Below are 13,290 nucleotides of genomic sequence, written 5' to 3' on the forward strand. Positions count from 1 at the left end.
AAAACTAATAATAGTGTGTTTTCTGTGTATGTAGAATGATCTCTGAAGCTGAGAGCTGCTTCTGGTGGGAATGGCGTCTCGCTGCTGACTGTCTCCTCTGCTTCACATTCACATGTTCCTGTCTCCCTCTGCAGGACGTCAGCAGAGATCACCACGGTCCAGCTCCCTCCCAGCACAGTTTGACGTGATGACGACACGGCGTCTTTCTTCCAGATGTGGGGGAAGTTCGTCAAACTCCTGCCTGCGTTTCTCCTGAGCTGATTTTCCAACTTGACCTCCTTCTTCTCCATGTTTGTCTGCTTCAGCACAGAGTTAAAGATTCGCTAAAAGACCTGCTGAGGAGGTCCAATCGGCAGAGGTGTATAAAGTAGAAGTAAAAATAAAGTAGAAGTCCTGCCATGTTTTGGATCTACTGATGCATTTAGAACAGGTGTTTTCACTAACAGGCTCGTCTACCTGCAGAAGAGCTGAGCTGGTTAAATTCTCCTGGTTTAGTGACTGGTTGTAAAGATCGGAGTTCTACAGGATTTCTGCTTCTACTTTCTACACCTCTGCTGATTGGATCAGCTGTGTTGGAGCAGGGAAACACTGCTTTAACTCCTTAACTTTCACACTTTCAACAGAAAGACCAGAGAACAATGTTTCTGTGTGTTTTTCTGTTTGTTTTGGACAAGAATAAACAGAATAAGTTAAAAAGAAGTTAATAACAATGTAACAACAGCTGAAATGTGTTATAACACACACTTGGTTTGGGTTTTACACACCCAAACCAGTTGGTAGAGATGCTCAGAGAGGTTTATTTTTTTTAAAGAAATTCTTTAAAGTCACTGCAAATTCACCTAAACGGTAGACCATTAAACCTGAAAGGGTTAAAGTGTGAGATCACATGGGATGTTGCCACTTTTACTGAACAAATGATAAACGTGTTTTGTCTATCACTGGGATGTCAAAGTGGGTCGATGTCCTGCAGATTGTACACGTTACAGCCTCAAACAAACGGGCTTGTTTGCAGAACTTAACAACTCGCTGTTGGATCGATTTCATCTGAACCAGGCACAGAAAACATCTGAAACCTGATTGGTGAGTTTCGCTTTTGGCTTTGTTCTAGATGGTGTTTTCATGCCATATGTAGTGAAAGTGTTAACTCGCCTGAGGCCCAGTAAACCCAGTCATGTCTCTGAGTCTGCAGCTGCTGCTGAGCAAGTCGTGGAGGATTGAAAATCTGGATTTATTTTGCTTTATGATGGCAACCTGGGATGCAGTCATTCATTGTTTTTTATTTTTTTAAATGACACAAAAGCGAGCTGAATGAAACGCCATCGTGTCCTTCATTCTTGTCTGATTTCACGGCGTGAATCTGAGTTCCAGCTGAAAGGCTGCGTGAGTCATCCAGCAGATCTGGGAGCTGGAGAAGGCCACCATGACGTCATCCCCAGAGACTTCTTGAACACAACATTCATTCACAGAGCCGTCCTCCTCAGGACTCGGGGCAGAGCACCAAACAGGCCGTCTCCATGGCAACGGCAGCCTCCAGGCACGCGGCTTTCCTTTTGCTGATGTTTAAGGGAAGTCTGTAAACTGTGCGTGCTCTGTCCACCGTCATGTGTGACCATGTCAACAACACACAACGTTTCAGACATTCTGGTTCTGAAAGCCGCCTCAAACAAACACGTTTGGTCTCCCATGAGTCCATCATCTCTGAGCTGGAGGGAAACACTCCATGAGTCACCGTCTGCTGCGGATTTACTCACTTTTCCCCCCATGGAAATGGAATGGAAGAGGCCTCTGCGCTACAGTCTGCAACTTAAAGCTGATTTCTTTTCCATAACATGGCAGCAGTGAATGAAACAGGGACAGTAAGAAGGTTTATACGGTTATTTATTTATTTATTGCTTCTTTAAAGGATACAAAAATAGCGTGAGGAGAATAAAATCAAACGGAGACAGAATATACAATATTACAGTATTAATATACCATCTAAAGTGTTGAAGATGGTGAAAAAACACAGCATGTAAATTGAACTATTTCAGGAAATAGGAAAAGTTTTACTTTATGATAAAACAGATGATATACGTTCAGTATTTTAAAAAAGAAACAGATCAAATTCATGACAATTTAAAACTAAAAAAAGAGAAACTCTTACATATTTACACAGAAGGGGAAAACATTTGATACATAAAAAAATATCTGATGTTTTTTTTATGTTGTACTGGCTCAACGATCAATATTAACTTTATCAATGTCACGTCGTCATATTTTCTATCGGATAGGCAACGATGCCGTTCAGTTTTACACTGAAATTGTTTTTAGCTCTTTATTCTCACATTTTCTTCTTGGCTGCCACAAAAATGCTTCCAATTATAAAATCTTTGGTGTGTGTTGGCATGATGAAGGCAGGCAAGACAAGCTGCCCACCTCTGCATAGCTGGTTGTAGACTAATGATTGTCGCTGCAAAGATGTGCAAAATGCATCTAAACAGACTGATACACACACTTGTAGCCTTCCATTAGTCGTTGACAGCAGAAACACCCACAAAGGTTCAGTCAGTATAAAAAATATGATGGAGTTATTGATTTCACCAGCCAGACTTTGGACATGTTTTTCCATGATTTTCAGTGTGAAGCTAAAAAAAAAACAAAACTAAGTCTGATCTTATGCAAGGGCGAAAAAAAGAAAGTGGTACACACTTATCACCACGGACCCCCACCCATAGAGAAACTTTGGCACCAGAATGTGATTAAATAGGAATATAAAATAGTAGAATATTCACATGACTCAAATATTCTACAAAACGCAACAACATTAACCTCTTTTTATTGGAAACAGTGCATATTAGGCAGTGTGGCTGTGATTAAGGCAGTGTGTGTGTGTGTGTGTGTGTGTGTTCTCATTTAGAAAACTTAAAACTCTGCTAGATCTCCGACACTCTCTAACGCTATCGTGTTTATCTCTAACAGTTCCTCAGGAAAGGTAGTGTGTAACTCTGTGACGGATTATTTACGTTTAAGGTGATCTACAGAGGTTTACATTACAGCCGCAAAATGTTGCTTTTTATTCTCAGACTCTATGTGGTAAATCCATAGACTGTATATACAGATGGGCGGAGCCTCTGTGATGTCACCTGTAGGTTTCTGAAGAGCTGAATTGAAGCTCGGTGGGCGGTTCCTACCGTCGCCATCTTGGCAGGGGCATGCGTGTCGTCTCGTCCAGAAAATACAAATATGGGCGAAGAGGTGGAGCTGAGAGGGGGGCTGTGAGCGTCATGGTGGATGATTGACATCGAGCGAACTCCGAGCTTTCTGTAGCTAAGAGCTAACCGAGCTAACCCGGAGATAACATGAGCTAACCAGCTAACAGAGGTAAGCGGGCTAAAGCTAAGTCACGTTGTTAACCGGTGGTTGTTCGATGTTCTTCTTACTTGAAGTGGGAGATTGAGTACCTGTCAATCAAAATGACACGCCCCTAAATATGCCAAATTTCCGGATTAAATTACTTTTAAACGAGGAGTTAGAAAAAAATTCACTCCCCCCACAGTTGTCATGAACGTTTACCTGACCTATTAAACTGAAAATGGATTTTTGAACCAGGCTGTAAACATGTTTATTTCTGCTGTGAAGTTGGCCTTTTTAACATGGGAGTCTATGGGGATTTACTCTGTTTTGCAGCCCCTAGTGGTTGAAGGGGGAACTGCAGTTTTATGCACTTCCACATCTGCTTTACTTTTAATAATAACTGCAGGCTCCGTCCATCTTTCATTTAGTCTATGTGGTAAATCAACAAAGAATGACTTTCCACCAATCAGAAAGCTTCATTTTTTGTTACTGTCCAATCAGGAGCAGCCAAAGATCAACAGGTGGGCGGACACTTCTATGTGTGTCTGAAAAGAGGAAAACTAATGATCCTCTGTGGCTAGAATGAAGTCAGGAAGGTTTTTATGATGCACGGAGGCGGCAAAAACCAGCCGAGTTGGAGTTAAGCGGTAACTAGAAGCAAAAATAAGTGTCGATGAGGAAAAAGTGTAAATAGTTTCTGTGGTTTGTTTCAATGCCAATAAATTTCTCCTGCATGTCAAGACGTGAGAGAATGATGTGCAGATTAGAAAAGGTTTGGTTCCTGCTGATCTGTGTGTTACCTTCACAAAGTACTGCTAGTAATAAATTATGTCGCTCTCTTTTTTTTTTTTTTTTTTTACCTTAATGCTGATATATCTACTGATACATTCATTTGACATCATTTAGCTTCATAACCTGACAGCTGAGGCTGTGCTGGAAGCATCATGTCTGGATGTTGACTGGGATTAAAAGGCTTCTACAGAAAACAAATCTGCAGCAGTCAGTTTTCTGTTTTAAGGGTTAATTTGAGATGACAAGATTTTAGCCTGAAGCTCAGTTTCAGTGCATCAAGCTACGAAGCTAGCAGAAATTTCCCGGAGTCACTTCGCCGACTGGCCGTCTGGATCAGGTCCTTCCTCTGAGAGCGATGAGATAAGGCAGATGGTTTCCAGTTATTTGTCGGGGACCGGGTGGTGTTTGGTGTCAGACGTTTCAGGTCCAGTCAGTCATCTTGGTTTAAAGCAAACGGCAGCCAGGAGCTGACATCTTGGTCTGCAGAGAAAATCTGACTGACTGCTGGTAGAAGCGCTTCACCTCACCGGACGGCTGCAGAGCGGGGCGATCCCCGGGTCGGTCGGGGTCGGCTGTCTATGTCTGCCCTCTGGCCTGAACGCCCGTCAGGTCCTTCCTGATGATCTCATTCACTGTGAAGACAGAAAAGAAGACATCACACGGGATCACTGTTACATCTTTAGACACATTTCACTTCCAGACAGTGTGAGAAATAAACGGATTTTACTGTCTAAAACACTGAATTGTTCCAGCAGAGGCATAAAATCTGCTTCAGCCTCTGGAGGCCGCAGGCAGTGACACGCTGCTGTGTTGCAACACACACATCAACAGAAGAGGAAGGGGGGGGCGGTTGAAACGGAAACTTTCATGGTGTCATGGTTCTAAAAATAGCAAGACGAAGTGTGGGGGGGTATGAAGCATGCATTAAGCTTTATTGTTGGTTTTTTTTTGTCTCTTAGTAGCAAACTGAACAGGAAGTGGAACTGCCAGCTGCTAACGTTTCCCTCTGAAGCCGGTTTGCCTGCTCAGGTTCGTCTGCAGGAAGCACAGAGGCACGGCGAGAATGCCGTCTTTCCACATACCCCGAGTCCGGCTGCCTGTCTGGAGCCGCGTCCACACACTGCTGCCAACGTGCCACTGAGCCTCAGCACGCTCACCAGAGGCCATGGGACACATCACATCGTTTTTGTCTCTGCACTTCCTCGTGTTGTAACCACAGCGACCAGCAATATGTCAGTAAAACAGCTATTTATGAGAGATTCTCTCTTAACACATTGTTTTCACATTTTTATTATTATTATTATTATTATTATTATTGTTATTGTTGTTAATAATAATAATAATAATAATAACAATAATTATTATTTTTATTAATACTTTTATTAATTATTACTACTACTACTATTATTATTACTTTTATTATTATTTTTATTATTACTTTTATTAATTATTTCATTTATCATTTTTATTATTATTACTATTATTTAATTTTTATTATTAATTTTATTAATTACTACTACTACTACTACTACTGTTATTATTATTATTATTATTATTATTATTGTTATTGTTGTTAATAATAATAATAATAATAATAATAATAATAACAATAATTATTATTTTTATTAATACTTTTATTAATTATTACTACTACTACTATTATTACTTTTATTATTATTTTTATTATTACTTTTATTAATTATTTCATTTATCATTTTTATTATTATTACTATTATTTAATTTTTATTATTAATTTTATTAATTACTACTACTACTACTACTACTACTGTTATTATTATTATTATTATTATTATTGTTTATTTTTATCATAATTACTTTTATTATTATTATTATTATTACTTTTTATCATTATTATTATTATTGTTATTATTTATTTATTTATTTTTTATTATTATTATTATCACAAATGTTCTCCATGCAGGAGCATTTGGGATGGAAAACGAGCTGCTCCTGGTTCTCCAGGATGAAACTGATGATGATGAAGGACAGTAATGAGCCGTCTGGAATGTGAGGAATACTTTGCGACCCAACAAGCTGATCTTTGTCCGTCAGATCATCTGCAGCCCGACACTGGGAACACTGGGAACATTTTCCAAAGCGGGAGCGCTGCTGTCGTCACAGCTGTTTATTTGACTGTGTGTTGGAATTCCCTCCGACACCTAACGCCTTAAAGAGACTTTCATCTGCCCAGCGGTGCCGCAGGATTTTTCCTGGGTCTGAACGCAGCTCAGAGGAGCAGCAGGAGCTCCACAGAGCAGGACTTCACTGGTCCTGATCAAGGGTTGGCACCGACCAGAGAACCAGACCAGTCAGGGAACAGAAGGCTGTTTAACAGGCCAGTGTCTGGCTCCTGAACTCTGCACCAATTAGACACTGTTTACACACCAACGGCACGCACACACACACACACACACACACACACACACACACACACACACATACACACACACACACACACACCTTGTAACACCCCACACAGTAGCTGGCTCAGTTACTGCCTGACAGAAACTGGAATTAGTGTGTTTTCCTCCAGAAGGTGTGTGTTTGTGTTTGAGTGTGTACAGAATGTTCACGGACAGGAGGAGAAAGGAGGAGACAGCAGGAGACAGGAGGAGACAGGAGGAGACAGGAGGAGACAGGAAGAGACAGGAGGAGACAGCAGGAGACAGGAGGAGACAGCAGGAGACAGGAGGAGACAGGAGGAGACAGCAGGAGAAAGCAGGAGACAGGAGGAGACAGGAGGAGACAGCAGGAGAAAGCAGGAGACAGGAGGAGACAGCAGGAGACAGCAGGAGACAGGAGGAGACAGCAGGAGACAGGAGGAGACAGGAAGAGACAGGAGGAGACAGAATGAGACAGAATGAGACAGCAGGATACAGGAGGAGACAGGAGGAGACAGGAGGAGACAGGGTGAGACAGCAGGAGACAGGAGGAGACATCAGGAGACAGCAGGAGATAGGAGGAGACAGGAGGAGACAGCAGGAGACAGGAGGAGAAAGGAGGAGAAAGCAGGAGACAGGAGGAGACAGCAGGAGACAGGAGGAGACAGGAGGAGACAACAGGAGACAGGAGGAGACAGGAGGAGACAGCAGGAGACAGGAGGAGACAGCAAGAGACAGGAGGAGACAGGAGGAGACAGCAAGAGACAGGAGGAGACAGCAGGAGACAGGAGGAGACAGGAGGAGACAACAGGAGACAGGAGGAGACAGGAGGAGACAGGAGGAGACAGCAAGAGACAGGAGGAGACAGGAGGAGACAGCAAGAGACAGGAGGAGAAAGCAGGAGACAGGAGGAGACAGCAGGAGACAGCAGGAGACAGGAGGAGACAGCAGGAAACAGGAGGAGACAGCAGGAGACAGGAGGAGACAACAGGAGACAGGAGGAGACAGCAGGAGACAGGAGGAGACAGGAGGAGACAGCAGGAGACAGGAGGAGACAGCAGGAGACAGGAGGAGACAGCAAGAGACAGGAGGAGACAGGAGGAGACAGGAGGAGACAGCAGGAGACAGGAGGAAACAGGAGGAGACAGGAGGAGACAGGAGGAGACAACAGGAGACAGGAGGAGACAGCAGGAGACAGGAGGAGACAGGAGGAGACAGCAGGAGACAGGAGGAGACAGCAGGAGACAGGAGGAGACAGCAGGAGACAGCAGGACACAGGAGGAGACAGCAGGAGACAGGAGGAGACAGCAAGAGACAGGAGGAGACAGGAGGAGACAACAGGAGACAGGAGGAGACAGCAGGAGACAGGAGGAGACAGCAAGAGACAGGAGGAGACAGGAGGAGACAGGAGGAGACAGCAGGAGACAGGAGGAGACAGGAGGAAACAGGAGGAGACAGGAGGAGACAGGAGGAGACAGCAGGAGACAGGAGGAGACAGGAGGAGACAACAGGAGACAGGAGGAGACAGCAGGAGACAGGAGGAGACAGCAAGAGACAGGAGGAGACAGGAGGAGACAGCAGGAGACAGGAGGAGACAGGAGGAAACAGGAGGAGACAGGAGGAGACAGGAGGAGACAACAGGAGACAGGAGGAGACAGCAGGAGAAAGGAGGAGACAGGAGGAGACAGCAGGAGACAGCAGGAGACAGGAGGAGACAGCAGGAGACAGGAGGAGACAGCAGGAGACAGCAGGAGATAGGAGGAGACAGGAGGAGACATCAGGAGACAGGAGGAGACAGCAGGAGACAGCAGGAGACAGCAGGAGATAGGAGGAGACAGGAGGAGACATCAGGAGACAGGAGGAGACAGCAGGAGACAGGAGGAGACAGGAGGAGACAGCAGGAGACAGGAGGAGACAGGAGGACACAGCAGGAGACAGGAGGAGACAGAAGGAGACAGGAGGAGACAGGAGGACACAGCAGGAGACAGGAGGAGACAGGAGGAGACATCAGGAGACAGGAGGAGACAGCAGGAGACAGGAGGAGACAGCAGGAGACAGCAGGAGACAGGAGGAGACAGCAGGAGACAGGAGGAGACAGCAGGAGACAGGAGGAGACAGGAGGAGACAACAGGAGACAGGAGGAGACAGCAGGAGACAGGAGGAGACAGGAAGAGACAGGAGGAGACAGCAGGAGACAGGAGGAGACAGGAAGAGACAGGAGGAGACAGAATGAGACAGAATGAGACAGCAGGAGACAGGAGGAGACAGCAGGAGACAGGAGGAGACAGGAGGAGACAGCAGGAGACAGGAGGAGACAGCAGGAGACAGGAGGAGACAGGAGGAGACCGGAGGAGACAGCAGGAGACAGGAGGAGACAGGGTGAGACAGCAGGAGACAGGAGGAGACATCAGGAGACAGCAGGAGATAGGAGGAGACAGGAGGAGACAGCAGGAGACAGGAGGAGACAGCAGGAGACAGGAGGAGACAGCAGGAGATAGGAGGAGAAAGGAGGAGAAAGCAGGAGACAGGAGGAGACAGGAGGAGACAGCAGGAGACAGGAGGAGACAGGAGGAGACAACAGGAGACAGGAGGAGACAGGAGGAGACAGCAAGAGACAGGAGGAGACAGGAGGAGACAGCAAGAGACAGGAGGAGACAGCAGGAGACAGGAGGAGACAAGAGGAGACAACAGGAGACAGGAGGAGACAGGAGGAGACAGCAAGAGACAGGAGGAGACAGGAGGAGACAGCAAGAGACAGGAGGAGAAAGCAGGAGACAGGAGGAGACAGCAGTAGACAGCAGGAGACAGGAGGAGACAGCAGGAAACAGGAGGAGACAGCAGGAGAAAGGAGGAGACAACAGGAGACAGGAGGAGACAGCAGGAGACAGGAGGAGACAGGAGGAGACAGCAGGAGACAGCAGGAGACAGGAGGAGACAGCAGGAGATAGGAGGAGACATCAGGAGACAGGAGGAGACAGCAGGAGACAGGAGGAGACAGGAGGAGACAACAGGAGACAGGAGGAGACAGCAGGAGACAGGAGGAGACAGCAAGAGACAGGAGGAGACAGGAGGAGACAGCAGGAGACAGCAGGAGACAGGAGGAGACAGGAGGAAACAGGAGGAGACAGCAGGAGACAGGAGGAGACAACAGGAGACAGGAGGAGACAGCAGGAGACAGGAGGAGACAGCAGGAGACAGCAGGAGACAGGAGGAGACAGCAGGAGACAGGAGGAGACAGCAGGAGACAGCAGGAGATAGGAGGAGACAGGAGGAGACATCAGGAGACAGGAGGAGACAGCAGGAGACAGCAGGAGACAGCAGGAGATAGGAGGAGAAATGAGGAGACATCAGGAGACAGGAGGAGACAGCAGGAGACAGGAGGAGACAGGAGGAGACAGCAGGAGACAGGAGGAGACAGGAGGACACAGCAGGAGACAGGAGGAGACAGAAGGAGACAGGAGGAGACAGGAGGACACAGCAGGAGACAGGAGGAGACAGGAGGAGACATCAGGAGACAGGAGGAGAAAGCAGGAGACAGGAGGAGACAGCAGGAGACAGAAGGAGACAGGAGGAGACAGCAGGAGACAGGAGGAGACAGCAGGAGACAGGAGGAGACAGGAGGAGACAACAGGAGACAGGAGGAGACAGCAGGAGACAGGAGGAGACAGGAAGAGACAGGAGGAGACAGCAGGAGACAGGAGGAGACAGGAAGAGACAGGAGGAGACAGCAGGAGACAGGAGGAGACAGCAGGAGACAGGAGGAGACAGCAGGAGAAAGCAGGAGACAGGAGGAGACAGGAGGAGACAGGAGGAGACAGCAGGAGAAAGCAGGAGACAGGAGGAGACAGCAGGAGACAGCAGGAGACAGGAGGAGACAGCAGGAGACAGGAGGAGACAGGAAGAGACAGGAGGAGACAGCAGGAGACAGCAGGAGACAGAATGAGACAGAATGAGACAGCAGGAGACAGGAGGAGACAGGAGGAGACAGGAGGAGACAGGGTGAGACAGCAGGAGACAGGAGGAGACATCAGGAGACAGCAGGAGATAGGAGGAGACAGGAGGAGACAGCAGGAGACAGGAGGAGACAGCAGGAGACAGGAGGAGACAGCAGGAGATAGGAGGAGAAAGGAGGAGAAAGCAGGAGACAGGAGGAGACAGGAGGAGACAGCAGGAGACAGGAGGAGACAGGAGGAGACAACAGGAGACAGGAGGAGACAGGAGGAGACAGCAGGAGACAGGAGGAGACAGCAAGAGACAGGAGGAGACAGGAGGAGACAGCAAGAGACAGGAGGAGACAGCAGGAGACAGGAGGAGACAACAGGAGACAGGAGGAGACAGGAGGAGACAGGAGGAGACAGCAAGAGACAGGAGGAGACAGGAGGAGACAGCAAGAGACAGGAGGAGAAAGCAGGAGACAGGAGGAGACAGCAGGAGACAGCAGGAGACAGGAGGAGACAGCAGGAAACAGGAGGAGACAGCAGGAGACAGGAGGAGACAACAGGAGACAGGAGGAGACAGCAGGAGACAGGAGGAGACAGGAGGAGACAGCAGGAGACAGCAGGAGACAGGAGGAGACAGCAGGAGATAGGAGGAGACATCAGGAGACAGGAGGAGAAAGCAGGAGACAGGAGGAGACAACAGGAGACAGGAGGAGACAGCAGGAGACAGGAGGAGACAGCAAGAGACAGGAGGAGACAGGAGGAGACAGGAGGAGACAGCAGGAGACAGGAGGAGACAGGAGGAAACAGGAGGAGACAGGAGGAGACAACAGGAGAAAGGAGGAGACAGCAGGAGACAGGAGGAGACAGGAGGAGACAGCAGGAGACAGGAGGAGACAGCAGGAGACAGGAGGAGACAGCAGGAGACAGCAGGAGATAGGAGGAGACAGGAGGAGACATCAGGAGACAGGAGGAGACAGCAGGAGACAGCAGGAGATAGGAGGAGACAGGAGGAGACAGGAGGAGACAGCAGGAGACAGGAGGAGACAGGAGGAGACAGCAGGAGACAGGAGGAGACAGGAGGACACAGCAGGAGACAGGAGGAGACAGAAGGAGACAGGAGGAGACAGGAGGACACAGCAGGAGACAGGAGGAGACATCAGGAGACAGGAGGAGACAGCAGGAGACAGGAGGAGACAGCAGGAGACAGAAGGAGACAGGAGGAGACAGCAGGAGACAGGAGGAGACAGCAGGAGACAGGAGGAGACAGGAGGAGACAACAGGAGAAAGGAGGAGAAAGCAGGAGACAGGAGGAGACAGCAGGAGACAGGAGGAGAAAGCAGGAGACAGGAGGAGACAGCAGGAGACAGGAGGAGAAAGCAAGAGACAGGAGGAGACAGCAGGACACAGGAGGAGACAGCAGGAGACAGCAGGAGACAGGAGGAGACAGGAGGAGACAACAGGAGACAGGAGGAGACAGGAGGAGACAGCAGGAGAAAGCAGGAGACAGGAGGAGACAGGAGGAGACAGGAAGAGACAGGAGGAGACAGGAGGAGACAGCAGGAGACAGGAGGAGACAGCAGGAGACAGGAGGAGACAGCAGGAGACAGGAGGAGACAGGAAGAGACAGGAGGAGACAGGAGGAGACAGCAGGAGACAGGAGGAGACAGGAGGAGACAGGAGGAGACAGAATGAGACAGGAGGAGACAGGAGGAGACAGCAGGAGACAGGAGGAGACAGCAGGAGACAGGAGGAGACAGGGTGAGACAGCAGGAGACAGGAGGAGACAGCAGGAGATAGGAGGAGACAGGAGGAGACAGGAGGAGACAGCAGGAGATAGGAGGAGAAAGGAGGAGAAAGCAGGAGACAGGAGGAGACAGGAGGAGACAGCAGGAGAAAGGAGGAGACAGGAGGAGACAGCAGGAGACAGGAGGAGACAGGAGGAGACATCAGGAGACAGGAGGAGACAGCAGGAGACAGGAGGAGACAGGAAGAGACAGGAAGAGACAGGAGGAGACAGGAGGAGACAGCAGGAGACAGGAGGAGACAGCAGGAGACAGGAGGAGACAGCAGGAGACAGGAGGAGACAGGAAGAGACAGGAGGAGACAGGAGGAGACAGCAGGAGACAGGAGGAGACAGGAGGAGACAGCAGGAGACAGGAGGAGACAGCAGGAGACAGGAGGAGAAAGCAGGAGACAGGAGGAGACAGGAGGAGACAACAGGAGACAGGAGGAGACAGCAGGAGACAGGAGGAGACAGCAAGAGACAGGAGGAGACAGGAGGAGACAGGAGGAGACAGCAGGAGACAGGAGGAGACAGGAGGAAACAGGAGGAGACAGCAGGAGACAGGAGGAGACAACAGGAGACAGGAGGAGACAGCAGGAGACAGGAGGAGACAGGAGGAGACAGCAGGAGACAGCAGGAGACAGGGTGAGACAGCAGGAGACAGGAGGAGACAGCAGGAGACAGCAGGAGATAGGAGGAGACAGGAGGAGACATCAGGAGACAGGAGGAGACAGCAGGAGACAGCAGGAGATAGGAGGAGACAGGAGGAGACATCAGGAGACAGGAGGAGACAGCAGGAGACAGGAGGAGACAGGAGGAGACAGCAGGAGACAGGAGGAGACAGGAGGACACAGCAGGAGACAGGAGGAGACAGAAGGAGACAGGAGGAGACAGGAGGACACAGCAGGAGACAGGAGGAGACAGGAGGAGACATCAGGAGACAGGAGGAGACAGCAGGAGACAGGAGGAGACAGCAGGAGACAGAAGGAGACAGGAGGAGACAGCAGGAGACAGGAGGAGACAGCAGGAGACAGGAGGA

At 49.0% G+C, this 13,290-nt stretch overlaps 1 protein-coding gene across 2 annotated transcripts in view; it reads right to left on the minus strand.

The window, feature by feature from the left end:
- Nucleotides 1–1,949: 1,949 nt before the first annotated feature.
- The window catches only part of nfatc2a (nuclear factor of activated T cells 2a), a 50,245-nt gene continuing 38,904 nt past the window's right edge, over nucleotides 1,950–13,290 (minus strand). For both annotated transcript variants that reach the window (XM_079239566.1, XM_079239565.1), the window contains exon 10: nucleotides 1,950–4,757. In XM_079239566.1, coding sequence (XP_079095692.1) covers nucleotides 4,702–4,757 — 56 coding nt within the window. In that variant the 3' untranslated portion in view covers nucleotides 1,950–4,701. The remainder of the gene's footprint in view (nucleotides 4,758–13,290) is intronic.

This window comes from Telmatherina bonti (genome assembly GCF_933228915.1).
Source record: "Telmatherina bonti genome assembly, chromosome: 4".
In the NCBI taxonomy this organism is placed as follows: domain Eukaryota; kingdom Metazoa; phylum Chordata; class Actinopteri; order Atheriniformes; family Telmatherinidae; genus Telmatherina; species Telmatherina bonti.